The sequence below is a fragment of the Lynx rufus genome, unplaced genomic scaffold (assembly GCF_022079265.1).
Source record: "Lynx rufus isolate CCGP_SWC_20201006 ecotype Redwood Valley unplaced genomic scaffold, mLynRuf1.p SCAF_5, whole genome shotgun sequence".
In the NCBI taxonomy this organism is placed as follows: domain Eukaryota; kingdom Metazoa; phylum Chordata; class Mammalia; order Carnivora; family Felidae; genus Lynx; species Lynx rufus.
In genome coordinates this window covers 151,133,492-151,160,837 of record NW_025814867.1, presented here as the reverse complement: position 1 = coordinate 151,160,837, position 27,346 = coordinate 151,133,492, and the positions used below count along the sequence as shown (strand labels likewise).

At 38.9% G+C, this 27,346-nt stretch overlaps 1 protein-coding gene across 2 annotated transcripts in view; it reads right to left on the bottom strand.

Annotated features, from left to right (window-relative positions):
• Nucleotides 1-27,346, bottom strand: part of DYRK1A (dual specificity tyrosine phosphorylation regulated kinase 1A) — a 149,008-nt gene that overhangs the window by 78,144 nt on the left and 43,518 nt on the right. For both annotated transcript variants that reach the window (XM_047098672.1, XM_047098673.1), the window contains exon 2: nucleotides 18,406-18,491. In XM_047098672.1, coding sequence (XP_046954628.1) covers nucleotides 18,406-18,415 — 10 coding nt within the window. In that variant the 5' untranslated portion in view covers nucleotides 18,416-18,491. The remainder of the gene's footprint in view (nucleotides 1-18,405; nucleotides 18,492-27,346) is intronic.

Genomic DNA, 27,346 nt, shown 5'->3' with positions numbered 1-27,346 from the left:
CAAAGTAGTGTATTTGTTATCATTTTAACTTTTTACTCTAAAGATGAGTTTTTCTAACAGAAGCTGCAATCAACATTTCAACTTTTCCCCCACCTAGTCAAAAGCAAGCATTCTGTAAATGTCTTTCTATACATTTAAAAAGATTCTCAAACATTACATTTTTGAGGAATCCTACAAAGCGTATTTATTCTATTATGGGAAGGCTAAATGATAGGTGGGTATAACAGAACACATGGCTTGCTACAAGTCTTAAATTTTATCAGACTGAAGAAAAATAATATTTTGCTTCTGATTACGACACGTTACGATATAACTTCAAAAATAATTTAAAAATAATAAAACCCAAATTAAGTATTAACCTATAGGGCTTAGGATATGCAAATTGGGACCAAGTAAACAAGACTCTTTGGAACCAAGTTCAACTAAGATATAAGCATAATATAAACACGTTATATTCACATGTAAATTTTCTCATAAGGAATAAAACATTAAAGAAAACCTCTGTCAGTACATACTAACAACTACAAAGATAATTTTAAAGAACATCACTGTCCAGACAATTCTTAGTTGTTGAGAGAATTTCTTCAATCTCACATATTCAGAGAAATGCTTTGAAACATGTCAAGGAGACACAGTTCCCATTTGTGCCTTATAATTCTATCTTCATAGAAGATACAATTTTATTTTAAAATAGATCAACTTGTCCCACCTATCCTAGCAATTATCTCCTTCTAAATGGAGTACAGATTCATCCCATACCAAGGAAGTTAGTGATTTTAAAATCTGTTTTTCCGCACAATGTCTGTAAATGTCTCCAGAAAGACTTTCAGCATTTGAAAACTACACTGAATTAAGACACAGAGCAGATTTTGAGCACGAGACTGAAAGAAAACAGCATGTTGGTCCTATATCACTGCATATTATCTTCCCCTTTAAGAAAACTGAAGCCACTTCACCATCTTCAAGCACCCACCACCCATAATTGTCTCCTAACTTCTTCTCATGTTCTCTCCACTTAGAGACTCTGGATGAAAACCACTTAAAGTCCAATAAAACCAAACCAGAGTCAGCTTCTTGGAGGAGAGAGATCAATTACTGAACTTTAAAGGTGGAAGAAAGCTTAAAGATCATCTAATACTAACCTCTCATTCTATTAAAGAAGAAACTATGCTTTTTAGAAAAATAGTGCATAAAAGATCCTATCTATAGATGAAAATCAAAGCCCTCTCAAACCATCTTCAAACAGTATCTATGAATAATCAATAGATCAGTCAGGTATCAATAAGCATCTTGGTTTACCCGCACATACGAAAATTATATTTAAATATAAGCTTTCAAAAAAGAGTAGCTCGGAATCATTCCCCATGCCATCACCTACAGCATCTACTAATCAAGGCTTAAGAAAAGTTTGAAAATCACTCTCAAACCCAAAGCATTTAATCCATTCCCTGAAAGACTCAATGTCAGTTCACTTCAAACTTTAGGTATCATCTGGTGTGTTTAACTACTTGGAATGCTTACAAACCTCCTTTAATAGTAAGGACAAAGGCAAGAAGAGAAATAACAGAAAATTTTTAAATCAATTTAGTTCACATTTTTGTCCATGAGCCTTTAACATTTTGGCTAGTTCTCCCAGGTTCAGGCTTCTCTTATTCCCTCCACATTGGGAAAGCAATCCTAAGACTAGCTTCCAATCAACATCAGTAAATAAAGCATTTTCCATGTAAACAGGAATGTTTCCTAGTCCACCTCTTAAACATTCTTCATATCATGAAACTTTCCTGTCCTTGAAGGGGGAAAAATTAAAACCTTGGCACTTTTATTTTCTTTAGTGGCTTAGGGACCCAAGGAGACATCCCCTGCCTGGTTACAGGTACTCCAGGATAAAACACCCTGAATTTAAAATGTTGATCAACGGGCGCCTGGGTGGCGCAGTCGGTTAAGCGTCCGACTTCAGCCAGGTCACGATCCCGCGGTCCGTGAGTTCGAGCCCCGCGTCGGGCTCTGGGCTGATGGCTCAGAGCCTGGAGCCTGTTTCCGATTCTGTGTCTCCCTCTCTCTCTGCCCCTCCCCCGTTCATGCTCTGTCTCTCTCTGTCCCAAAAATAAATAAACGTTGGAAATAAATAAATAAATAAAATGTTGATCAAAAAAATTTTTAAGCTACTTAAATTGTGGAGTTTAGTTTAGGAAAGTGTCAATGACGAGTACTATCAGATTCCAAAATTAAACACTTAAAATGTTTAAAAAGTTAACTCACTAAATAAACCTTCATTACTAAAATATATTTTAGAATTCAATTCCTACTAAAGGAAATAAGTTTTCTAAGAATAATTTAATCATTAATTTTTTAAATACAGTATCCCAATTACATTCTCCCCTATATGGTAAAAAGAAATATATTTAAATAACTTCTCATCGATAATTAATGATGCTCAATATATATAAAAAGCCTCCAACCTCTCAATGTCTGAACAGGCCATTATTAGGCCAAATAATAAATCATCCACGATTTTCTGAAATGACATCATACCATAACGATTTTGTATTTTAGGGAGATATACAATGTAACTTTATAATTCTAAAATATGGCAAGTAGATTAATTTGAAGCCATCTAATCTGGAAAAATATTCAAACATTTTTGGGCAACTACTTTAATCAAGTTTGTAAAACCTCATTCCATAAAATGAGCCTGCCACCATTCTGTTTTGCTAACCATCTTTTACGAAAGATTAAGCCAAGTATCTGTCGTCTCCAACTTAAGAGGAATCTTCATGCTTTCTTTTACCCCCTCCTTCTCATTAAGTCCACTTATAAAAACAGAAGGTAAACTTTTATTTAAATCTGTATCAAAGACATAAATTTTTAAAGCCTGGAATATTCTTTACCCTTGTGGATCAACTATTTCAATGTGGGGTATGGTTTCATCTTCTTCCTCCTTCCCCTGATGAAACAAAAAAGACTCCTAGAACATTATCAATACTCGTTATTTTATATTAAATGTATTTTTGCTCCCTCATCCAAGTACTGTGGAAATATAAAAGTTGACTGATCAGGCCTTTATTTAACTGTTACCATTATTAACGCATATCGCTAAAACAAAAAAAGATTCTCACAAATTAAGTTGAGGGTTAAAAACCCATTTCACTTTGTGCTTATCAAGGCAATAAAAGAGTTTCATCTTTGTTAAGTGCCTTCACCTTAAACTGTATTAAATATTTACTTGTCAATTTCCATGTCATGTGAAAACAAGAGGACAGATTTATATTTATTCTTATTTTAAAAATGAACAATAAAGGGGCAACTGGGTGGCTCAGTCAGTTAAGCATCTAACTTCGGCTCAGGTCATGATCTTATGGTTCCCGAGTTCGAGCCTCGGATCGGGCTCTGTGCTGACAGCTCAGAGCCTGGAGCCTGCTTCGGATTCTGTGTCTCCCTCTCTCTCTGCCCCTCCCCAGCTCACACTCTGTCTCTCCCTCAAAAATAAATAAAAACATTAAAAAAAATTTTTTTTAATGAATATGAAAAATTCACTTTATTTTTTTTTTAGTAATCTCTACACCCAACATGGGGCTCAAACTCATGACCCCAAGATCAAGAGTTGCATAGTTGGGGCACCTGGGGTGGCTCAGTCGACTGAGCAGCCGATTTCAGCTCAGGTCATGATCTCATGGTTTGTGGGTTGGAGCCCCACACGGGGCTCTCTGCTGTCAGTGTGAAGCCCATTTGAATTCCTCTGTTCCCCACTCTCTTTCTCAAAAGCAAATAAACATTTAAAAAAAAAAAAAGGTGTTGCATGCTCTTCTGACACAGCCAGGCACCCCTGAAAATTTCACTTTCAAGAGCTTTGCGTGGGAAGCACCTGAAAGAGAAAAGCAGTCATCCTCCAAAACTCAAGGTAATAAAGAGAGGGAGGCCATGTATCTGTCCATGGGGAGGTAAAACATGTGAACAGATCAGGGACAGAGAAAAAAGTGCTTCCAAACAGAGCCCAAACCAAAAGTCACAAAGGCAGAAAATGAAGTACAGGTATTGACTTTCAACACGGCTGCTTCTCACATGGGCAAGTTTAAGTGCTACACTTAAAGTATACTACTTAAAGCAGGAATGTTTTCTTGAGACCCAAAAGGCCACCTACTTCTTTATACAGTTGACCTTTGAACAAGGGTTTGACTGCACAAATCCACTTATACATGATTTTTTTTTTATAAAGAGTACTGTAAATGTATTTTCTCTTATGATTTTCTTAGTAACATGGTCTTTTCTCTATCTTATTTTAAGAACACAGTATACAATACATACAACATACAAAACAAAACATGATAATCGATTGTTTACATTACCTGCAACAATTCTGGTCAACAGTAGTAGTTAAGTAGTTAACAGTAGTAGTAAAGTTCTTGGAGAGTCAAAAATTATACTTGAATTTTCGACTGCATCATTCGAGGGTCAACTGTGCTTACCCGAATTCACCAGTAAACAGAGAACCAAGGCCATAATTGGAATAGTGCTTTAAAAAAAATCCTCTTAGACTACCAGCAAGAAAAGAAATCAACACCACACCTAGAAGTTCAGTTTCCTGAGATGGGAGAAGAGGGTCCTTTTAAAAAAGAAAATCTAGAGCACTAGCTAGACTGAGCATACTTGTTCATATTGTCCATAATATCCACCAAAATGGTAGTAGGGAGTCACAAAAATAAAATCAATTAATTAAAGCACAGAATAGGGACTTGACAGTAAACCAAAGATTCTGACAGATTTCTTCAGGACAAAAGGCCAATGGGATCATACCAACGATCAAAGGAATGTCAGCCCTCCAGCTGAAAGCTGGCACCAGAAACCACAGTGGAAGTGGCAAGTGCCATCCTGGGTGAGAAAGGAAAACTGGAGAAAAAGAAGACAACTATCTGCCACATGGTCACTCCTCTCCGGGTGCCTCTAGGAAGTACCCACAGTCAACACACGGGGTCTCAGCCACTGAAACACAGGCGCCCCCAGGCTAAGGCCAAAGAAAGACCCTGTGAGGATACTAAGTCATGTGCCTAGGAAGGGCTAGATGGGCAACCCAGCAGTCCATACTTCTCGCTGGGGCCTCCTCAACCTGGCAATGGACAAATGAGTCCTTCTTGCCAAGACCCCAATTCACACTTGCTGAACTGAAGCCTGCAGGTCCAATGGCTCACCATAAACACCCAACCTGTCTGCAGTCCTCTCACAGGGGGAGAAGCTGACATGGCGGAGGAAGTGAAGTTCTTGAGCTGGGCAACAGGGGTGCACAGGTATTTACTATTAGAATACTATTAAAAAAAGGGGGGGGAGGGTCATGTATAGACCAAAGGTGACAAGTGTCATAAACAATTACTCTGCATCTGAGGCTTTTAAAAAAGTTCTTTCTGGTGAAAGTTCAATGCATATCAACTCATACAGTATCAGACAATTAAATCCTCTTACAAAACCAACCATTATATTGCCAACACCACACCTCAGTCCCAGGGTTAGCATCTCACCTACGAGCGGAACAAACTTAGTGACACAATATTTACATCTCCCTCTCTCCACTTTTCCAGGACAGTTTTTTGTTTTCAATTTTCAAAAGAATCTCAAAAACAAAACATGGGATTCAATTCTAGTTAAGGAAAGGTGCGTAAAAGTGTATATACTTATGTACATACAATGTAAAAGTGACCATCTGGTGGGTAAAGTCTGTGACATAGTTAAGAAATATAACAAAGGTCCTAAAACCCTCACTGAGTATCTTGGGAAATCAAGAGAAATTGTCTAAAAGTGATGGATCAAGAAAGAGAGGTTTAAATCAGTTTTATAAAATTTTAGTCATAATCAACAGAAAAAAAACTTTAATTTTTTTTTAATGTTTATTTTTTTTTTTTTAATTTTTTTTTTCAACGTTTATTTATTTTTGGGACAGAGAGAGACAGAGCATGAACGGGGGAGGGGCAGAGAGAGAGGGAGACACAGAATCGGAAACAGGCTCCAGGCTCTGAGCCATCAGCCCAGAGCCCGACGCGGGGCTCGAACTCACGGACTGCGAGATCGTGACCTGGCTGAAGTCGGACGCTTAACCGACTGCGCCACCCAGGCGCCCCTTAATGTTTATTTTTGAGAGAGAGAGAGAGAGAGAGAGAGAGACAGACAGACAGAGTGCAAGCAGGGGAGGGGCAGAGAGAGGGAGATACAGAATTGGAAGCAGGCTCCAGGCTCCAAGCTGTCAGCATAGAGCCCGACGTGGGGCTCGAACTCACGGACCACAAGATCATGACCTGAGCTAAAGTTGGATGCTTAACCAACTGAGCCACCCAAGCGCCCCCAGAAAAAAAACTTAGAAGATGACAAATTGGCAGGAAGAAAAGCAGCACAGAGAGCTATTCGATTTCGTCTTTCTGGGAGGACAGTCATTAGTTTTTTAAATAATAAAACAGAGCTATAAACACATTACTATATTTAAAGTTACAGAAGTAACCAAAGGAAGAATTGAAAAATTCAAGAATTGAAAAATTCAAGCTCAGTCAGTTAAATGTCCAACTTCGGCTCAGGTCATCATCTCATGGTTCATGGGTTCCAGAGCCTGGAGCCTACTTCAGATTCTGTGTCTCTCGCTCTCAGTCCCTTTTCCACTCAAGCTCTCTTGTCTCTCTCTCAAAATAAAAATAAACGTTAAAAAAAATTTTTTTAATTAAAAAAATAAAAATAAATGAAAATAAAAATTTAAGATTAAAAGCGATTTTACCACTAAGGAGAATAAGGAAAACTGATTATTTTTTCCTTTCATAATGAAGTACTAGCATACGCATGTAAACTGAGTAATTACTGCTTAATATAGAGGAAAAGTACAAATATGAATTTTTAACATGTCAGCTGAACATAGCCTAAAAAATACTACTTCTCATAGGTGGAAAGAACGCTGGTTGTAACGAGCAGGTTAGAGAAACATCAAATATCCAACACATTTTTTTTTTAACTTTTATAACTTTACAGAAAGGAGATCTAGGTTTACAATAAGAAGATAAATATTTACATTTTCAAGTGTCTGCTTTTTGGAGTACTTGATTCCATGGAGTGTATTTCGGGGATGGTGTATAAAAATGGGAGATAAATCTGTGTTTCTCTCTAATCTAATCTCTAATACAGAGATCCACTGAACGATATAGATGCTACACGTTTTTTTTAAATTTTTTTGTAATGCTTATTTATTTTTGAGAGAGACAGAGACAGAGTGTGAGTGGGGGAGGGGCAGAGAGAAAGGGAGACAGAATCCTAAGCAGGCTCCAGGCTCTGAGCAAACTGTCAGCACAGAGCCCAACGCAGGGCTCGAACTCACAAACTGTGAGATCATGACTTGAGCCGAAGTCAGACGCTTAACTGACTGAGCCACCCAGGCGCCCCAAGATGCTACACGTTTTAAAAAGACTAGCATGAAGGATATACAGGTCTTGACCAAACTAAAGAAAGACTACAAAGTAGCCTGATGTCAAATATCAAAGGAAAAGGAAGACAAAACCTTTTAGAAAGAGGTAAAATCTTAAATTACACACCTTTGGAGAAAGTAATCTACAATATCCAAATCTTAAACCGTAATAACTTTTTACTTCGGCTTTCTTAGTTTGGGCTTTCCTTTTACAGCTTGTTACTTCTTAAAGTAAACCACAATTTATTCAAAAATCTTTTTAAACAGTGGCCAAATCTACCCATTTTCTAAAACTACAAAAACTAAACTTCATCAAATTATTCCTAGAACCAAAACACATATTTTATTTCACTTGAATTTACAATTCAAATCACTGTTGTTAATACACATTCTTCACAACTCATACTTGCTTAAGAACAATGTTCCTTTTTAAAGCAGCAGTTACTTCCACAGACTTTCCAGAAAAGATAATACAGATAAGCTTATTATATTTTATCGAAACCAAAGAGTAAATTATTTATGAAACTCTTGGGAATCTCTTTAAAAGAGGAAATACAATCCAGAAAATAAAAGGTCACCACCATCAACAGATTATTAATGGGTTTGTTCTCATTTGTTCAAGAAATATTTGAGAATCTATTATGTCCCAGCTGTTACACTAATAAGACCTAGTTTCTCCATATAGAAACTTCAAAATCCTGTATAATGATACTGGGAACAAAAATTAAAAAGACAAATGCAAACTGGAAAATGTCTGATTGGCAGTAACTAAGTAACTGGTTAAGAGTCTAGAGTCACGCTTGCTCCCAGGTTTGAATCCTAGCTACATTCACAGGATCAACCTGGGGCAGGCCCCCTAATCCCTGCTGGGCTTATCATGCCTATCTCAGACTTACCATGAAGAGTAAACGCATCAAAAAAATGTAAATTGCTTGTAACAGTTCTTGGCATTACAATAAAGCTTCAATGAGGATCTCTTACAAATTAAAACAACAACAACAACAACAAAAACCTCAAAAAAATACCAGCAAAGAATATTGAAAGGAAACTCACATATGAATAACATAAAACATAACACATGAATAACATAGAACATACTCGGTCTCACTAACATTCAAACATGTGCAAGGGAAAATAATTAAGTTACTGTGTCTATCAAATTAACAAACATTTTGAAATCGCCAGGATTCTAGAGCATGGGAAAGTTCTGATGTGTAACTGGTAGAAGTGACAATTGTACTTTAAAACATATTTGAAAATATGTATCATAAGTCTTTTAAAATGTACATATCCTTTAATTCAACAACTACAACTTCGAGGAATTAGACCTAAGGCAGTAAATCAAAGAGGAACAAAAAGACTACATAATAATGTTCACTTAAACATTATTTATGAACTAATTAGCAACAATGGGGAATAGGTTAAATAGTAACTAATTTGTAGAATACCAATTAGCCATTAAAAATGATGCTATAAAAGAATATTAATGATGGAGAAGTGTTGAAATTGTAAAAGACTATAAAAAGTAAGTAAAATATGACCCCGATTTTGTTTCTTAAATATGGTCTAAAGGAGCCACAAAGCACACGAAGTAAATCTGAATGTTAGGATCACTGGTGACTTTCACTTTCTTCTTTAAAGAAGTTCTACCTGAACTTGAGTTATTTTTAAGTAACAGCATGTAAGCTGGATTGTGGTAGTGAGAGCTGCACAATCGTGCTAGTTCAACAAAAACTCAAATTTACTCATAAAATGAATAAATTTTTATGGCACATAAATTATGTTTCATGGAATAGTTACACACACACACGTGCGTGCGCCCCCGCCCCCCCCCACCTTATAAGAAAGGTGAGGGGATAGGAAAAAGTCCCTGCTGTCAAAGGAAGAAAAAATTACAAACATGTTGTGTCTTACTCAATGAGGAAAAAGAAGAGCTTAAGTATTTCAGGTATCTTTCAATTTTGAAGGATATTGTTGAAAAATATAGTAACTGCAACAAGATATTCATGTAAAAATGGATCTTATACATTCATCATTTCATAAGTATGAAAAAGCAAAATGTTAATTTTCAGCTATCTTGGTTCCAAGAATAACACCCTTTACCCATCACAGTTTTTCCCCTTCCGCCTACCCTGCTCCTGGAAATGCTTTCTGCCTAATTCCACAGTCCAAATCATAGGCCACAAAGTAGCATAATCCCAATAATAGATAAAACAGTCCTTCAACACAAATTTTAAGTTATGTAAATGAGATATGAATTCGAACGGACTGTTAACTCTGGTAATACAAGCCTAACATAAAGTTTGAGACATTAACGTGTAATTTGAAAAGACATCCCAATTTCTCAAATTCAGGAGAAATTTAAGAAAATGCAAGCCCCCAATACACATAAATAGTACGGTAACGATTGGATGGGGTGAGAACACTAATCATAAAAATAAGAGCACATCTCCTGGGCATGTGCTATGTACACACCATGTACTCTGTGTATTACAAGGTATTCTTACCATCGTTATGCTTCTAGTTCTCCACAAGAAACAGGTTTAGAGCTCTGTACTTTGTTCTGATAGTTAGTTCTATATTAACATATTTCTGGCATAGCCAGCCCCAAACCTCTTCTGTTTTCCTTCCCTCTCATTACGTGTCTTGAGTTGAAGAAGTAGGCCCTGCTGATTCCCCTACTTAAAATCCTCACCGAAATTTAATGAGTAACGGTCTCCCCTAAACTGTCCTCTCCTCCGAGCATCTCATTTGAAGTACTACCCTTTTACTCCCCATGAAGAACTAGGAAGCAATCAGCAACTTTCTTCTTTCATTTTTCCAGTTATTTGAACTGCACCTTCACTGCAGAGAGCACGGGCATTCTAGAACACACTCACAGATAACCATCATTCACTCTCAGTTCCACAAGCATCTGTTTAATGCTCCCCTTCTATCCATGTCCCTGCAGTCTTTCTGGGTTGCCCAAGTTTATTCTCTACTAGTAGAGTCCTCAAGAAGCGCTCAAAAAGAAACCAAAGTTCCCCAAATTCATACCTGTGTTCCTAACACTTTGTCTGTTTTTATAGTTTAGCCCATTTAGCTGGATATAAAATTCCAGGCTTTCTTTTTTTGTTTTTGTTGAGAATACTAAATGTTACCCCACTGCTCCTGGCATAAAGTGTTACTATCAAACTCAAGTAATCTAATTATTCTTTCCCTTTATTTTTTTTTAAATCCTTAAAAAAATTTTTTAATGTTTTTTTTTTGGTTTTTTTTTGTTTTTTTTTTTTTTGAGAAAGAGAGAGAAAGACAAACAGAGCACGTGTGGGGTAGGCACAGACAGAGGAACACAGAATCTGAAACAGGCTCCAGACTCTGAGCTGTCAGCCCGGCGCCCAGTGTGGGGCTTGAACTCCCGAACCATGAGATCATGACCTGAGCCGATGACAGATGCCTAACCAACTGAGCTACCCAGGCACCCCTATTCTTTCCCTTTAATAATGACATATGTCTTTGCCTAGATACCCCAAGAATCTTTTTTTTTATTTTTTTAATCTTTACTTTTGAGAGAGACAGACAGACAATGTGAGTGGGGGAGGAACAGAGAGAGAGGGAGACACAGAATCCAAAGCAGGCTCCAGGCTCTGAGCTGTCAGCACAGAGTCCAATGCAAGGCTCGAACTCACAGACTGCAACATCATGACCTGAAGCAAAGTCAGACGCTCAACTGATGAGCCACCCAGGCGCCCCACTAAGAATCTTTTAAGTCCAGTAATTTTTAAAAAATATGTCTACATGTTGGGTCATTTCTGGACCCATATAACACAAGTATACAACATACCTTTTCAAAATGTGGTGGCAAATCCTTTTTTTTTTTTTAATTTCAGGAAATTTAACTTTTAGTATATATTAAGTTTCATTACTTTTGTTCTTCAGGATTTCTTATTACTATATGTTGAAACCTTACTGCCTGTCTTTAATAACTGTCACCTTTTTCTAGATGGTTATTTTTCTTCAGTTCTTTTTTGTTTAATTTTTTTTTCTATTTATCTCCAGTTCGCTAAAGAAATTCTTTATTGTGTTTGTTCACTCTTGTGTTCCTTCTAGATTAGGCTTCTAGATTTTTATTAATGACTTTCTCCCCGTTTCTTCAGTTACCACCACATTTCTAGGATTTCTATCCGGATTTATATTCATATTCATATCGCTTTCTAAATTTGGGTTTGTTCTAAAACACTAGATTATCGTTTTCATTAGCTTTATGGACATTTCTCGCTGTCACGCTTTCACTGTCTGCACAAATATTACTCTGCTCCTTATTCCTTTCTTCTTACAAAAGCTCTGTGGGAAATAGGACTGCAATCCTTGCCTGTTGCTCATTTTCATGTAAAATAAAAAACATTTATTTTTACTTTTTTTTTTTTTTAAAGTTTACTTATTTGTTTTGTGAAAGCAAGAGAAACCATGAGCACAGGAAGGGGCAGAGGCAGAGAGAGAGAGAAAGGGAGGGAGGGAGGGAGGGAGGGAGGGAGGGAGGGAGGGAAAGAGAGGGAGAATCCCAAGGAGGCTCCACGCTGTCAGTGCAGAGCGCAATGCAGGGCTCAAACCCATGAACCATGAGATCCTGACCTGAGCCAAAATCAAGAGTGAGACACTTAACCGACTGAATCACCCAGGCACCCCTAAAATAAAAAAACTTAGAAAACTGAAGAACTTTTCTGGCTTTGGTCCTTTTATGTCTCCATGAAGGGTACTGAAATACAGCCTCATAAGTGAGATCTCCTGTGTGTTCACCTTCCCTCACTTCATCCGACCTTTTTTCCCTTTGCCTCCACCGTCGCCATCCTGCTTATTTTGGATTCCGTTCCCAGCAGTGTCTCCTCAAGTGCAGGGCTTTGGCCAGGAAAGGAGCTTCAACTGTCTTTGAAAGTTCATAGGGACCAGACGGCTCTGACCCTCAGAACTCGCCACATGCCCCATACATCCTGGAAACTTGAAAACATCTTTGTCTCCGCTACTGTTCTCAAATTTGCCGGCCACCCTTTCCAGGGAGTTTTTGCTGGCGATCCTGCGGTTCTCCTGTTCTCAGGCCCTTCAGACGGCCTGCTGCCTCCTTCTGTACAAGCACGGACACCATGCACGTCTTGTAGTTACTGGAGATAGGCCCTCACCCACTTGCATTGGGGTTTGTGGGGACACCGTTCACTTCATCTTGCAGAGGTGGTGTCCACGAGGTATCCGTTTTGCTGTTCTAGTTACTTTGTTTTTAGAGAAAACTGTGGAGATTCAAAAAACTATGTCCTGCTGTCATCTTCCCAGAACTCAAACATTCTTTGGAGATACATATAGTAAGTATCCCTAAAGTCTAAAATTAACAAATGTTAAGTTTATCTGCTCTCACCTGGGTCTTAGAACAAAGGCCCTAAGGACTAAGAAATTCAACTCTGCAATGTGGCTACCCTTAGGTTTCTCATCATTCCCATAAATATCGTATGTTCTTTCATGTGATATTTAGTCATATCATCATTAACTGCTTCCACTTAACCAATCAGAAGCTGAAATAATACAAACATGAAATACTAAAGGGAAAGGAGAGGGAAGATAATGTGGGAGTCTTAAAACCATTTTAAGAAATTTATCAGAGCAGACGCTCACATTAAAATATTATTTAGGGATAAGGATGGCAAAAGTTACTATTTTTGCAAAGAATTCACCAAGCCATTTTTATGTCCCAGGAACCCTGCTCAACAGACACAGGGTACACAAAGAGAATAAGCCATAGCCATCTGACCTTGGGGAACTGTCAGACCAGGTGGGACAAAACAACAGTTAAGCGAACGAGTGCAAATGCCATAAAAGCATTAAATAAAAATGACTTGCTAGAAAGATAGAACCTGGGAGGAGAATATCTACCAAACTATTAGCTTTGTTGCCTAATTTATGCATTTCTTCTTTTTTTTTAAGTTTTATTTATTAAGTAATCTCCACACCTGCTGTGGGACTTGAACTCACGACCCCGAAATCAAGAGTCACATGCTCTTCCAACCAGCCAGGCACCAATTATTGCTTTAGACATTTCTGAAGACTTAAAACTTTTTCCTCTATTGAGTATACACTATTACTTTTGTATTTCCTAAAATAGGAGATTCTTCTTTTTGCCAGCTGAATTAGAGTTATTTTTAACTGTAATACTCAACGCTCACAAAGATATATCAAAAGACACACATTCATGTAATGCGAGTGGGTATAAATTGGTACATATTACCAAAGAGTTTTCTGAAAAGTTGTATCAAGGGCCTTAAAAGTTTTCAAAACTCTATAACCCAATACTCACACTCCTAGGACTCAATTATAAGAAAGTAATTTAACACATAACCAAGCATTTGTGCACAGAAGTTAGTACTTTAAAATAAAAAAGGAAAGGAAAAATTTAAAAACAATGTCAAATAGGAGATATCCAACTAGGAAATGATCACATAATGAAATATCCTCAAATCAGCACACTTTAAAGTGCATTTCTAAAAGTACCTCACCCTCAAAAAAGCTACAGTTCCGAATGCTCCAGATTTGCTTCAAGTTTCAAGTGATCTGACAGCAGATCACCGACTTAGCTAAGTTTTCGATGACACAGGGGAATATTTATGATCCAATGCTAAGCCAAAAAAAGAGAATATGTAAATAACATAAAATACATTCTAACCCAAGCACACCATCCTGAATGTCAAAAATGGCACAGAAAACAAAAACTTGAAAGGAAACATGCCAGTGTGAACTGGACAGAACTTTGGGTCTACTTCCTCCTACTTCTCTCTATTCTTACAAATTTCCAAATTTCTTCAGTGTCTGTGTATTACTTAATAAACAGGGAGAAAAAGTAACAGACTGAGAGCAAAATATAAATCCAATGGATTTACCATTCACCAAAAACAATAAATTTGTTGAATTATTAGAAGTGGAATCTGATTGCCCAAGGTTAAGAAATGAGTAGAAGCTACAGAAGGGAAAAACATAAAGACCAGAGGCACAGGGCTGTGTGAAGAACAATCCCAAAAGGAGGCAAACTGGCAGTTACGTGCCAAAATATTAAAATGTGCAAACCCAATGCACCCTACATCTGAATGAGATTTAAAAGTCCATTTTTTCTTTTAATTTACAGATCTGACTTCTAACTGCTACCCTAATAATATGCCATACTCCTAGGACTATTAAATATGCAAACCTTGCCCTAGAAAACTCACATTTTACAATGAATTAGAGGGGTGCCTGGGTGGTTCAGTCGGTTAAGTGTCCAACTTCAGCTCAGGTCATGATCTCACAGTTTGTGGGTTCGAGCCCCGCATCAGGCTCTGTGACAACAGCTTGGAGCCTGGAACCTGTTTCGGATTCTGTGATTCCCCTCTCTGCTCCTCCCCTGCTCGCACTCTGTCTCTCTCTCTCTCAAAAATAAATAAACATTAAATTTTTTTAAATAAATAAATAATAAGATGAATTAGTGAATCTAAAGTTTCAAATTCTGCCATATTAGTTTTAAGCACTTAAATTCATACGCTTAAGAAATAAGACAAAGACCCTATGAGCAAATCAGCACAATTTAAAATAATTTCCAAGGCATTCCACCTAAAAGAGTTGTAGTTCTGTATGTTCCAGAACTCTTTCAAGTTTTAAAATGACTAACCTATCACTATTGTTCGACAATCTTAATTGTTAAAGAAGACGATGCCAACATCAAGAATGGTATCGACTGCTATATCCAACAGCTTTCCACAAATTATGTTCCACTGGATACTCACGAGCATAAATAAGAGTAGGAGGTCCTTTCATCCAATAAACTGGAAAAAAACATGCAAGAGCTTTTATATTAATGTACACCAAAATCTCTGAGGCAGTGCATTTTCCAAATGCAATCTCAGAAGTAAGTGATTCTACATCTTTTATTTTTTTTAAGTAGGCTCATGCCCAGGGTGGAGCCCAACATGGGGCCCGAATTCATGACCCTGAGATCATGACTCGAGCTGAGATCAAGAGTCCAAAGCTCAACCAACGGAGCCACCCAAGTGCCCCTCTGCATCTTGAATAAGTGAAACGTGGTTACCTCTTAATTCAAAAGGATAAAGAATGCTCCGAGGCTCCGAGGAGGACGGTGTGCTTGGGTAGACTGTCACTCATCTCTAACGGGAATGAATGGGAGGGCAGGGATGTGCGCAGAACAGACAGCCAGGAGGCAGCCACGGGAGTCTGGAGCTCAGGAGAAAGGAGTAGGACACCAAAGTAGATTCGCGAAATGTCGGCATGTGGGGGTCAGGTGAGGGCCAAGTACTGTGAATGCTGTTAACCAAAGAGAGCTTTCTGTTTTTACTCTAGATGCCTTGAATTCAATACAGAAGTTTCAAGAACTGATGACAAATATCCACTGCAGCGTTTGTTTACATATCTTCCCACTTCCCCAACTGAACGGTGCCATTAGCTTCTAGGCACAGGGATCCTTGTGGGCAGGCCACCTATCACGGTACGTTACAGTACCCGGTACAAGGCAAACGTGAGCCCAACAGTTGTCTGGCCACAGATATCCCCAAATTTAAAAACAATTCAATTTTACTTCATTTATAGTCTTATTTTTAAATATGCAAAAAGACCCTCAAATATAAAGGGTATGAGAATACCCACATACACAAGTACCAGAGGTGCATCAAAGTTTGACTTTAGCTTGGTGCTCAAGAAAAATCTATTATTAAAGCCTTTGCTTTTGAAAGACGAATCATCAGTCGACACCTAGTTCAACACACTTTCTAGCAGCTCTGGACCCACACCTAACCACCCAAGTGGGATGACAGAGCAGGGCATCGTAGCATCTAACCAACAGAGAGAGTCAGTGCCATGAAAGCCTAGGGAGAACAGAACACCCACTTTCGAGTATGCAGCAGCATTCCAGAAATAGCTTTCACGGAAGAACTCCTCGTGAGCGTTTGTGTGGTCAAGTTCTATCAGGTGAAGTACAATAAAATGTGTGCACAGGAACACAAGAGTGACTGCTGCCTTAATTAATGATGATCAGGACAGCTGCTAATTTCGTTGTCAAAAACAATTACTAACCTTTAAGTCATTAAAAGGGAAATACAGCAACAGCTAATACATATGTAGAGAAAGCCAGATCTTCCTTCTTGAGTTTTTCCCTCATAAGCCGCTAAGTGTTGATACCTTTTAAAGAACACAGGCCAAATGAGAGAGCCCGCATTAGATCATAAATCGAATCTTCGTAGAATTTTTGTGTTCCGGCATTCATAAAAGTGACTAGGTAACCTTTATAATAAACTGTTTTTACTCTTTAGACACCTCATGCCATCCATAAGCCTTTCAAGAAAAAGGTCTGCTTGGGAACCCTTTGTATCTCATAGAGATTAAAGGAGAAAGAAAAGAGCAACTTTGCCACGACCTCAAAATTTCATGCAAGAACACCTCCAACCAAAATCATTAACTATTCATGGATAAATCCAGGAGATATCCCACAAATGCTTGGTGTCTCTACTGACCTTGGTTGAAAGTGAACACCTACTTGGGAAAGCCAATGTGCCCTATGGTGCCCGACGAGCAATCCGCGGGCCGACAGTGCTGAAAACTGTTCCGGCACCAAAAGGTCAAACTTATAAAATCGGACAACAATATTTTCATCAAATTCTAAAGTTTTTCTCCGTAAATATTCCTACTCATTTCTCTAGGACAGTGACACTCAGCCTCGGCACCACGTTGACTTTACGAGCCCCTCAGCCAGAACGTGTTGTACACGGGGCAGCTCTAGGGCGCTCGTCTGAGAGATGGATCAAAGAGGATTACCCAGTCACCTTTTACTTAAAAAAGAATTACCAGAAGATTCTGTGAATCCCGCATTAATGTAAAACATTATTTCATCTACAATTTCATTTAAAAATATATTCAAAACACATTTCTTCATTCAAAATAGTAGAGACATTTTTTTGAATCCCACTCTAAAGTCAAAAAGGTAATTTTTTTCCTTTAGAAAGCATAGATCACCAAAAACAAAAACCAGTCACAAAAACTTTAAGAGCTACACCAATAATGCAATTAAATCTCTATGTAAGGTTTATGTCATTACTTCTTTCCCAGTTAAAGACCACATTTTCAAACAGTTTATAAATATAATCCAATAAGACTATCCTGACAAAGTCTATAAATACAAGGCACTTGGTTCAACAAAAAGCCTCACAATCAGTGTGATTTAAAGAATATACAAGTTTAAAAATTACCACTTTATCCATCAGCCACCCTGTAGTTTCAAGAGTGTGAACACAGCCATAGATGGGCTAGCCTCCATTTTTCCATTTTCCATTAATAAGATCACCTCAATTAATAACTCAATCAAAAATACTCTTTCAAAAATGCCTTTATACTGCTTCTCCCATGTAAATACAAATAACAAAAGGATGAAAGGAAAGAAGGAAGGAAGAAGAGAAAGAGAGAGGGCTGGAGGAAAGGATGAAGGAGGGAACAAGGGAAGAAAATAACAAAATCCCAGACTTTATTTTTCCAAGGAATCATACATATGGGTATAATATCCTTACTTTAACTGTCAGTCTGAATTTAGATACACGAACACCTACTCCGTATGCCCTTAAAAGATCTGCTCAATCCTAATGGGGAGCTGAAGGAAACATGCATTCAACCATAAAGGTGAATATTTTTTTGTTTTTGACAGAAGCGCTTCAATTTTACCAAAGTATTAGCCAACCAACCACTTCTGAAAAAGTCAAGTACTAGCAATTACTATGCTGTACTTGTGTTAATACCACACTACTCAGTCACTAATATCAAACAGATTCCCAAAGTCAAGTTTATTAAATATCACAACTATCTTTGTATTTATCGATCTAAATATAATTCCCCCCACTACGATGTTTATCAGAAAGCACCCACATTCAAAATACAGCACCAGTTCCCACATTCGCTCAGACAGCCATAGCTTTACTGTATTTCAAAACTTGAGTCACCTGTATGCATCGTCTTCTTTCAAGTCTCATATCATCCTGATGGGGTGGGGGGAGGGAGGGAAGAGTCCAGCAGCAAAACTATAACACTGTGTGAAGAAAAACAGATTATGATAAGAGATAAGGATGCAAGACAATCACCCCTAATTGAGGAACATCTAACGTAACTACAATCCCCAAAACAGAGATACAGTGACTGTAAACTTGTACACTAACATTTATTAAGCTTACTTGAAAATAATTTTCATTAATGAAAATCCATTATACATATATTTAATGTAATGTATTCCATTGCCAGGGAGAAAAGGTTTCAAAAATCTGTCTACCACCAATGAAAACTTCAGGCATTTCTAGGTATGAAATAAAGTCAATATTTCGCTCTTCTATGTAATTTATCTGGGGGGAAATGCACATTTTGTAATATCCCTCAATTCACAAATCAGTATGAATGTGAATTCACTTCTCATCATGGCTTACTATCAGAGGTAGTTCGATTTGCCTGACGGTTAAGATTAACTTGTCAATCTACCAAGGTTATTTGTCAATGAAGTTCTGAGACACTGCTCAACTGCCCCCACCTAAGCCCACAGGCCGCTTCTGCTCCCCAAGTGGCTTCTCTTACTTTACTGTAAGTCTTGCACCGGACTTCCTATTTACTGCTTCCATTGGTATTTCACAAATGAGCAGCAAATTTTATAGTGACTGATGGGAAAGCAATGGCAACCGCAATGTTATCAGCTGAGAGCAGGTGATAACAGACGAGAGACAAGGACAAGGACAGGCTACAACCTAACTTATAAATGAGTTCAGTCTACAAACCTACTTTGTCAACGGATACTGTGGAATTCAGTAAATATTACTAATGAAGTAATGCTGCTCACGTTGGCCAAGTTCCCAGGCCAGCCAAAAGAAACTTAAGTGATACTGAAAGATATTATTGGTCATGGGCACTTGGGACCCCTTAGAATACAATTGCAGATCCTCTCCCTATCTGAACAAAGTCTAAACTAGGTTGTTTTTCTTTGTTAGCACTCTCTCCGATCCTGATGTCTGTAATTCCCTGAATTTTACATTAGGGAATCCCAATCATGCTGCTTCCTAATCCTTTCTCCTAAGTAAGTTCTGAGTTCCTAAATTATTATCTAAAACTTCTACTGCCTCAGTGTGATTCACGTCAGGTATGTGACAGAAAGAAATCAACTAGACGGAAATAATTCACTTTAATATTTGCAACTTTCAACAAGGATGTGAGTTAGTCCAAATGAACCCCTAATTGGTAGAATTCTAATCATGTTCCAAAATAAAGGTAAAAACAACCAAGCTTGTTTGAAGAAAAACGTTTGTAGGCAAATGGTCACAGATTTGAATGTGTATTTATTGCCCTCAAATATGTCTGCTTTTCACTCATTTCTCCTTCTATTTTTGAACTCCCAAGTTCTTTGAAAGCTTGACATTTGTACTCCAAATAGCAGCAACTGGAAAGAGCAGCTCGGGGACAGAGGTTTAAATGTATGAATGATCTGTAACTTAGGAACCGCCTATGTCTAAAATCACTACCTACATTCCAGACTCCACTTCTAAAGAGCCACTCTTCCAGTTTAGATTCTACGGTAAAACCTCAGACATGGAACCGACTGGTACCCACTTTGAGGGGGTGGGTATGGACAGGTAGAGGGATGAACATTGAAGTACTATCTCAAAATAGTTTTATTTAAAAAATAATACTTGAAACCTCAAGATTAAGGATTTTTACATCAAAGACATACTCTTCAAAAAATTTTTCACTCATGAATGGTCAAGTCTTTACAATTCCAGCATAGACCATGGAGACAAGAAATGTGAATTAAATCTCTAGCTATGAATTATATACTATCAAGTCTCTTGGGTTCTCAACATCACATTCTTCACCTATAAAATGTTAACTTACAATGTTACCGACACTTTGCCAACTTCAATGGTTTCAAAAGGATAGACACTACTGATACGAGAGAAAAATACTTCATACTTCATAAGAAAAAAAGCAAAAGCAGGTAAAGCATTAGCAGTCTTTTTATTCTACTAAAAGCAGTTAGAAATTAGCAGATTATTCCATCACTGTATTAAATATCTAAAGGTAAGAAATGCGGGCAGGCCAGCGGCACAACGGACTGCGTATCTGAGGATCGGAAGAAGCACGCCTCAAGCCTGTCCAACTGAGAAAAGTCATCCATTAATCACCACTCATTTGAAAAGCAGCCTTTAGCAACGGGGAAAGCATCTCTACAAGTTACGAAACTTGCTGAGGACACACGCGGCAACCAAACCGTCATCCACTGAGCGATAATAAACTCCGTAAGTCTTGACCTTGGACTACTTGAAAATAAGATTCTACCGATAATTCCATATATCCTTCAGGCCGGTCACTTTTCAAAAAAAATCTGCTACTACAAGGTCAGGGTTTTATGACAATAAGTAGGTAACAGCGAACACCAGATGGACTTTGCAAACTACAAACACAATTTCCTTTCTAAAGTCTGAAAATCCAGTCATATTTTAAATTCTTCTGAGAAAAACCCACAGTGAATTTTTCACCTTTCCCCCTACAAATGGAGTCATTCACAAATGATGGCGCTCAATTAGATGCTAATGAAAAGCCTCTACTCTCCCTACCACAGGAACCTCCTATAATCCTCAAGATCTTTTAGAGTATGTTTTAGCAAACATTTTGCCAAAGGCAATAAAACGGTCTATGAACAATCCAGAAACTGAGCTTAACTGATTTTTGAAGCTAAACCTACAAACCCTTTGTTTAGTTGTCTGAAAATCACTGCATGAAAGTAACCTAGAGCACATCTGCAGAGACAGAATTTCAACGCACGGAAGTTTAAATGCACGGAATGCCCAGGTAGGCGTCAGACTCCATCTGTTAGTACGGGTCTCTCTCTACAGAGGGAAGGAGGGAGGGATAAGGTGAAGGAGAGCGAGGGAGAACACTGAGACACCTAATTAAAAGCAGTGACGGATTGAGATTTAGAAAATTAATGCTAATCCTCAAAGATCAAGATCGGCAAAACTGTGTTTGAAATGAACGCATTAGCTTCATATGGCAAATCCAGATTAACTCAGGAGTTAATGAACTAAGTGGAAGATACGACGTCTCCTCTCTGATGTCACAATGTTTTATAATGACATACAACTAAAAAGTGTATGCAGTTTCAAAATAAATTAGTAGGTATATCACAAGCAGCAGGTGAAAAGAATCAGCCCGACACAGGCTTCGGAAGTACTGGTAGGGACTGTTTTATTTCTTAAGCCGTGTGGAAGCACACAGCTGTTTTTTAAACATCTTTTAATTTTGCATGGTATGTATATTCGCACATGTGTATTTCACAATTAAAAAATTTAATCCAGGGGCACCTGGGTGACTCAGTCAGTTGAGGGTCCGACTCTCGATTGTGGTTCAGGTCATGATTTCATTCATAGTTCGTGAGACTGAGCTCCGCACTGGGCTCTGAAAGGACCATGCAGAGCCTGCTTGGGGTTCTCGCTCCCTCTCTCTCTGCCCCTCCTGCCCTCTCAAAATAAATAAACTTTAAAAAAAAAAATTAATCCACGTGAAAAAATAAAATATAATACACAATAGGATTTAAAAGGGCAATTTAGGAGCGCCTGGGTGGCGCAGTCGGTTAAGCGTCCGACTTCAGCCAGGTCACGATCTCGCGGTCCGTGAGTTCGAGCCCCGCGTCGGGCTCTGGGCTGATGGCTCAGAGCCTGGAGCCTATTTCCAATTCTGTGTCTCCCTCTCTCTCTGCCCCTCCCCCGTTCATGCTTTGTCTCTCTGTGTCCCAAAAATAAATAAAAAAATGGAGAAAAAAAAAAATAAAAAAAATAAAAGGGCAATTTAGATAGTTCAGAAGGTGCCAATCTGAAAATAAGCTACCCACTCCCAAAACAGAATAGGCTACAAAAATGAAATCGGGGACTACAATTTGATTCCATGCATTGAAATTACAACATGATTATCTAAAAACTATCCTGTGACTGGCGTTCCCTGTAAATTTCTGTTCATTTACGCTAACATTAAGGAAGAGACAGAAGAAATGTCTTCTTTTTCCACATAACAATTTTAGGAACACGTTTTCTAGAGTCATGATAACCAAAGGAGTCAAAGCAAAAAGAAAAGTTTTAAATACGGTTTTGATAACCTAACACAAGGAAAAGAAATCTATTAATTCTAATTCCCAATAAGATGCCAAATAACACAGACAAAAAAGCATTTTCGCTAACCGGGATTTCAGGTGAAATCCTTAAAACCAAGACGATTTAGGACTCCACCAAAACCCCTAAAAACAGTCATACTCTTAAAAAAATTAAGAAGGCAAAAAGCACAGGAGAATTCCAAAGAAATCTCGTGCAAAACGACAGGGAAAAAAAACGTTCGCTCAACACTACGCACCAACCACTCGACTGAGACACTGTACACAGGCTGACACACTTGATCTCCTGACAGCCCGACAAGTAGGCAATGTTACTCCATTTCATCAATGAGGAGAGCGAACTCAGAGATCAGCCTACCTGGCCTAAGGTCACAGCTTGTGGACTCTGGTCTCACACCAAAATGCCCCTCGTTAATAAGCGCTGAAACAGTCATGAGAAAATTACAAAGATCCAAGAATCAAAGGGTGTCTATGTCTGATTTCTAGATCCCATACTCAATCTTCCACCTCAACCGTCCCAAACATACAGTACAGTTCATAGGCAGTAAATTAATTTGTAAAAAGCATTTCAGTTTAGAAGAACAGAAAAGAAACTCTCCTCTAGTCTAGCAGAGAAAATCTGATCACAGCATATAACGGACTGATATACAGATTCCCTTTACCAAACAATATTAAAGGAGGCAAACTAAAAAGAAGGTATAAACCAAAAGCAGGTAAGTCACTACAGCACCAACACCTTGGGCAAGATTAAAAAAAAAAAAAAAAAGAAGGGTTACAATTATAGGACTCCAATGGCATACTGGAAGTGAAGGTACCTGAGATACATACATGTTAAAGGAAAGAGGAAGGTGTGATTTCTCATGAAACTATGTGAAAAAAACACAACCCTGAGTAAACATTAAAGAGAAGGTTGAAGAACTAAGAGCTGAGTGGATTACATAAACGTGGCCCCAAATTTTTGCTACTTCAAGCACCAAGTTACTTGGCCTCTCTGGAACTATCTACATCTGGGCTCAAATGCCAACAAAATTAGGCACTATTTGTATACAACAATACATACAGGAAAACAAGAGGGAAATGCCTCATGTGCATATTACTTGTAACATAACGCACTGACAGATGTCGTTTTTAAAACCAGAGAGGAGAGACTAGAAAGTTTCTAGGAGGAAGCCATCATCAGTAAGCATCAAGTACAGGTGCCCTGTCACGAATTCAAAATAGGCCAACTACCAACATATTTACATCTAGTCTAAGTTCCTCAAATTCTCAGACCACAAAACTTTCCAGAAACCTAATTCCTACTAGGAGAGAGTGACTACCAAACAAAATAGATACTAAGAAATATATCACAGGCAAACCTAAGTTCCGGAAGGCTCATTTTTAAGACAGCAGGATGAAAGTCCACCAGTCTTGTAGTTATACGTGGAGCTACACGGGCTCTTACAAGGTAGGGGGTTGGCTGCCTCTCTCTGCAGAGTTCCGGGACCACATTTCCACCCAATAAACCAGGCTTGAATGTGCCAGGCATTATTGTTTCCTGGTTACCACTGAATAGAGGTCTTATCTTTACTGTACACATATTTTCCTTTAATTCACTTAACTCCCATAAATAATTATATAAGTAAGTAGTACTATTATCCCTGTTTTACAGGTGAGGAAACTAAAGCCCAGAGAAGTGGAGTCTCCACAAGTCGCAGGAGACTAACGGTAAAGAGAAAATTCAAATCCAGCCAAAAGGACTCCAAAGCCAGTGCTCCCAGGAGCATGTTAAACTGAATTTACAATCTCCTCAACCTTCTCCCCTGCTCAAAACAAAAAGGGGGGAAAGACCAGGCAGGACTGGGGGGAAAAATCCATTTCTCCTTCCTGTATTCCCAGTCTCAGGTTACACGTGTCACCGTCACCCCCATCTCCCAACTAGAACCTTAATCACCTAGGACCTCTTTTCTATTGCTTGCGACACACATCCACTCCGCAAATTCTTAGGTCGGGTTCCCCTCAGAAAGGTCCAGCTGGCCTCATCGCTCCACCTCTTAGTGTTCCTGCCACGGTCAAGGCCCTCCCGGTCCTATCTACACTCCCTGCTCCAGTCTCCCCATACAGCCCACTCTCATCAGAACTGCAGGCCTCAAAACATGCTGTCACCATTCCAGCCCAATCACGATCACAAAAACGACCACTTGCCAGCAGGCTGTCCTGAAGCTGGAACTAAACAACGATGGTCTTCTCTCCATTTAAAATTAAAGACCTCAGGGGAGCCTGGGCGGCTCAATCGGTTGGGCATCTGACTTCGGCTTGGTCATGATCTCACGGTTCGTGAGTTCAAGCCCCATGTCAGGCTCTGTGCTGACAGCTCAGAGCCCGGAGCCTGCTTGAGATTCTATGTCTCCCTCCCTCCCTCCCTCTCTCTCCCTCTCTCTCAAGAATAAACATTAAAAATTTTTAATTAAAGACCTCAAGGGGCGCCTGGATGGCCCAGTCAGTTGAGCAACAGCCTCTTTATTTCACCTTGGGTCATGATCCCACAGTTTGTGGGTTCAGGCCCCGCACCGGGCTCCACACTGGTGGTGCGGAGCCTGCTTGGGATTCTGTCTCCCTCTTTCTCTCTCTCTCAAAATAAACAAACATTAAAAATTAAAAAAAGATTAAGGACCTCAAGTTTTTCTCCCATCATTTATCTGAAATAAGCAGACTGCATTTCTAATTATAAAACACTACATTGTTCATTATTTTTTAAAAAGGGAATGAGAAGAAACTGAATAGGAATAACCAAAAGCCACACAAAATTCCGATATCCTATGGCATCTCTGCTCATTTTTTTCCACACCTTTACATCAACAATTTGTATCCGCGGCACCTTACTCTATGCTTGGAGCATACACCCCTGCACTGACCTAAATTTACTTTAAACAAATACCTATTGGGGGATATTTGGGTTATTTCCAACTTCCCACAAGCATCAATTTTGAGCCTTGGAGCCTGTTTTCACCCACTTGCTAATTAAGGAATTAAAAAAAAAAGTAATACGAACACCGAGACTTTTCCAACCGCTACTGTGGATGGGCTTGCTTAAAGACATGTTTCATATCACCTACACATAATGTACTCAAACCTTCTATTATTCAAACCAATCCCAGGGCATAAAAGGAATTAAAAAGGAATTAAGGGACTTCTAGGTGCTCTGAGATTCACATCAGAGCGAGATCTAATGCTTAGTTATCCCTAGTGACCCCCCCTCCCCCCCCCCCCCCCCCCCCCGCCACCAACCTGAACAGCTGGGTTCATCTCATTCATTTATATATTCCTATCAGACACAGGACCCTCAGGAAGAGTGTGTGTTCAATCGACAGCCTGCAAGTCCTTCTCATGACTAGTTTTTAAGAAGAACTCTGGAAAACCACTCTGCTCTATCCTTCCTGATAGCACTGACTTTTCTTCTACAGTGGTCATATATATTTATATGACACACACATATAATTTTACTTATAAAACACACATTATGTGTAATTAATTTACATAAGTGCACGCACACATATACTTAGTCGGCTGCATGTACCTTTTTACATATATAATTATATACAATTTTATAAACCTCTGCTTTTAATTATCTTTACATTTCCAAAATACAGAAAAATAACCAGGCCCAGAAATAATCAAAAACACACACTGTTATTAGTAGCTTACATCTTCCTTCAACCAGCCCGTGACGATTACTAAGAGTAGTAAATGAGTTTAGTTTCACTTCTTTTTCCCAGCCACACTTTTAAGAAAATTCCTAAAATGTGTGTGGCCTCGAGGCCCCCATGTCTCTTTCACTTGTAGCCCCAACCTCAGGTGTTACCTGCAGCCTCATCCCCTGCCCCCTCCGCTCAGTTCTCGATCCATCTCTCCCACCAAAAGAAATACTTCAAAGTCTTACTCTGAACTAACAATGCTGAAGTCTTTTCTCCACACTCACCTCCCGCTCGGTAGCTATTACAACGAGCCGCTGGGTGTCGCCTACAGTGCCATGTCACTACCTCAACTCCCCACACTAAAGACGCACCCTCACCTCCTTCCTCACAGAGCTCACCTTCCCATCTTTGTCCCTAACACCAGCACTCTTCCAGCGACATCACTAGAAACTGACTTCTTTAGCTACTTGAAGTGGTCTAAGTCCTGGCCAATTTTCAAAATGCTTCGTGCCTTATTCTTCTCCACGCCCACTGCCACCACCTTGGTCTAGGTCCTTATTGCATACTTGGTATTCTAGATCCTCCTCGAAAAGCATCTGCTGGGCCTGGTGGTATTCTCAGAAACACTAAGGGAGGTTCTCAAAACTCGACTGCAGACTCCACACCCAAAGATACTGATTCGGGAAGCATGCAGAAGAACCCAAGAATTCTTTTTTTTTTTTTTTTTTTTTTTTTTAAATCCAGGTGATTTCCGAACACAGCCCACTTTGGAAACCACCGAACGTAAAGGCAGTTTATCCCCTATCTCAACTCATCTGGCATATAGCGGCCACACAGATCTTCCGGAAGCACAGCACTTTCAACCTGGATTTAACTTACCCTCTGTAACTTAAAAATATTCGCTCAAATCTCATTGTCCTGAACACAGTGTGGCATGGCATTCTATAAAATGCCGTTTTGCCTCCTTCTGCACCGACGCTCAAATCATTCCCCTACCTACAGTTTGCCCCTTCTTCGCCTAACCCTTTACCTAAATCCTACCCATCCTTCAAGACCACCTCGATTCCCCCTCAT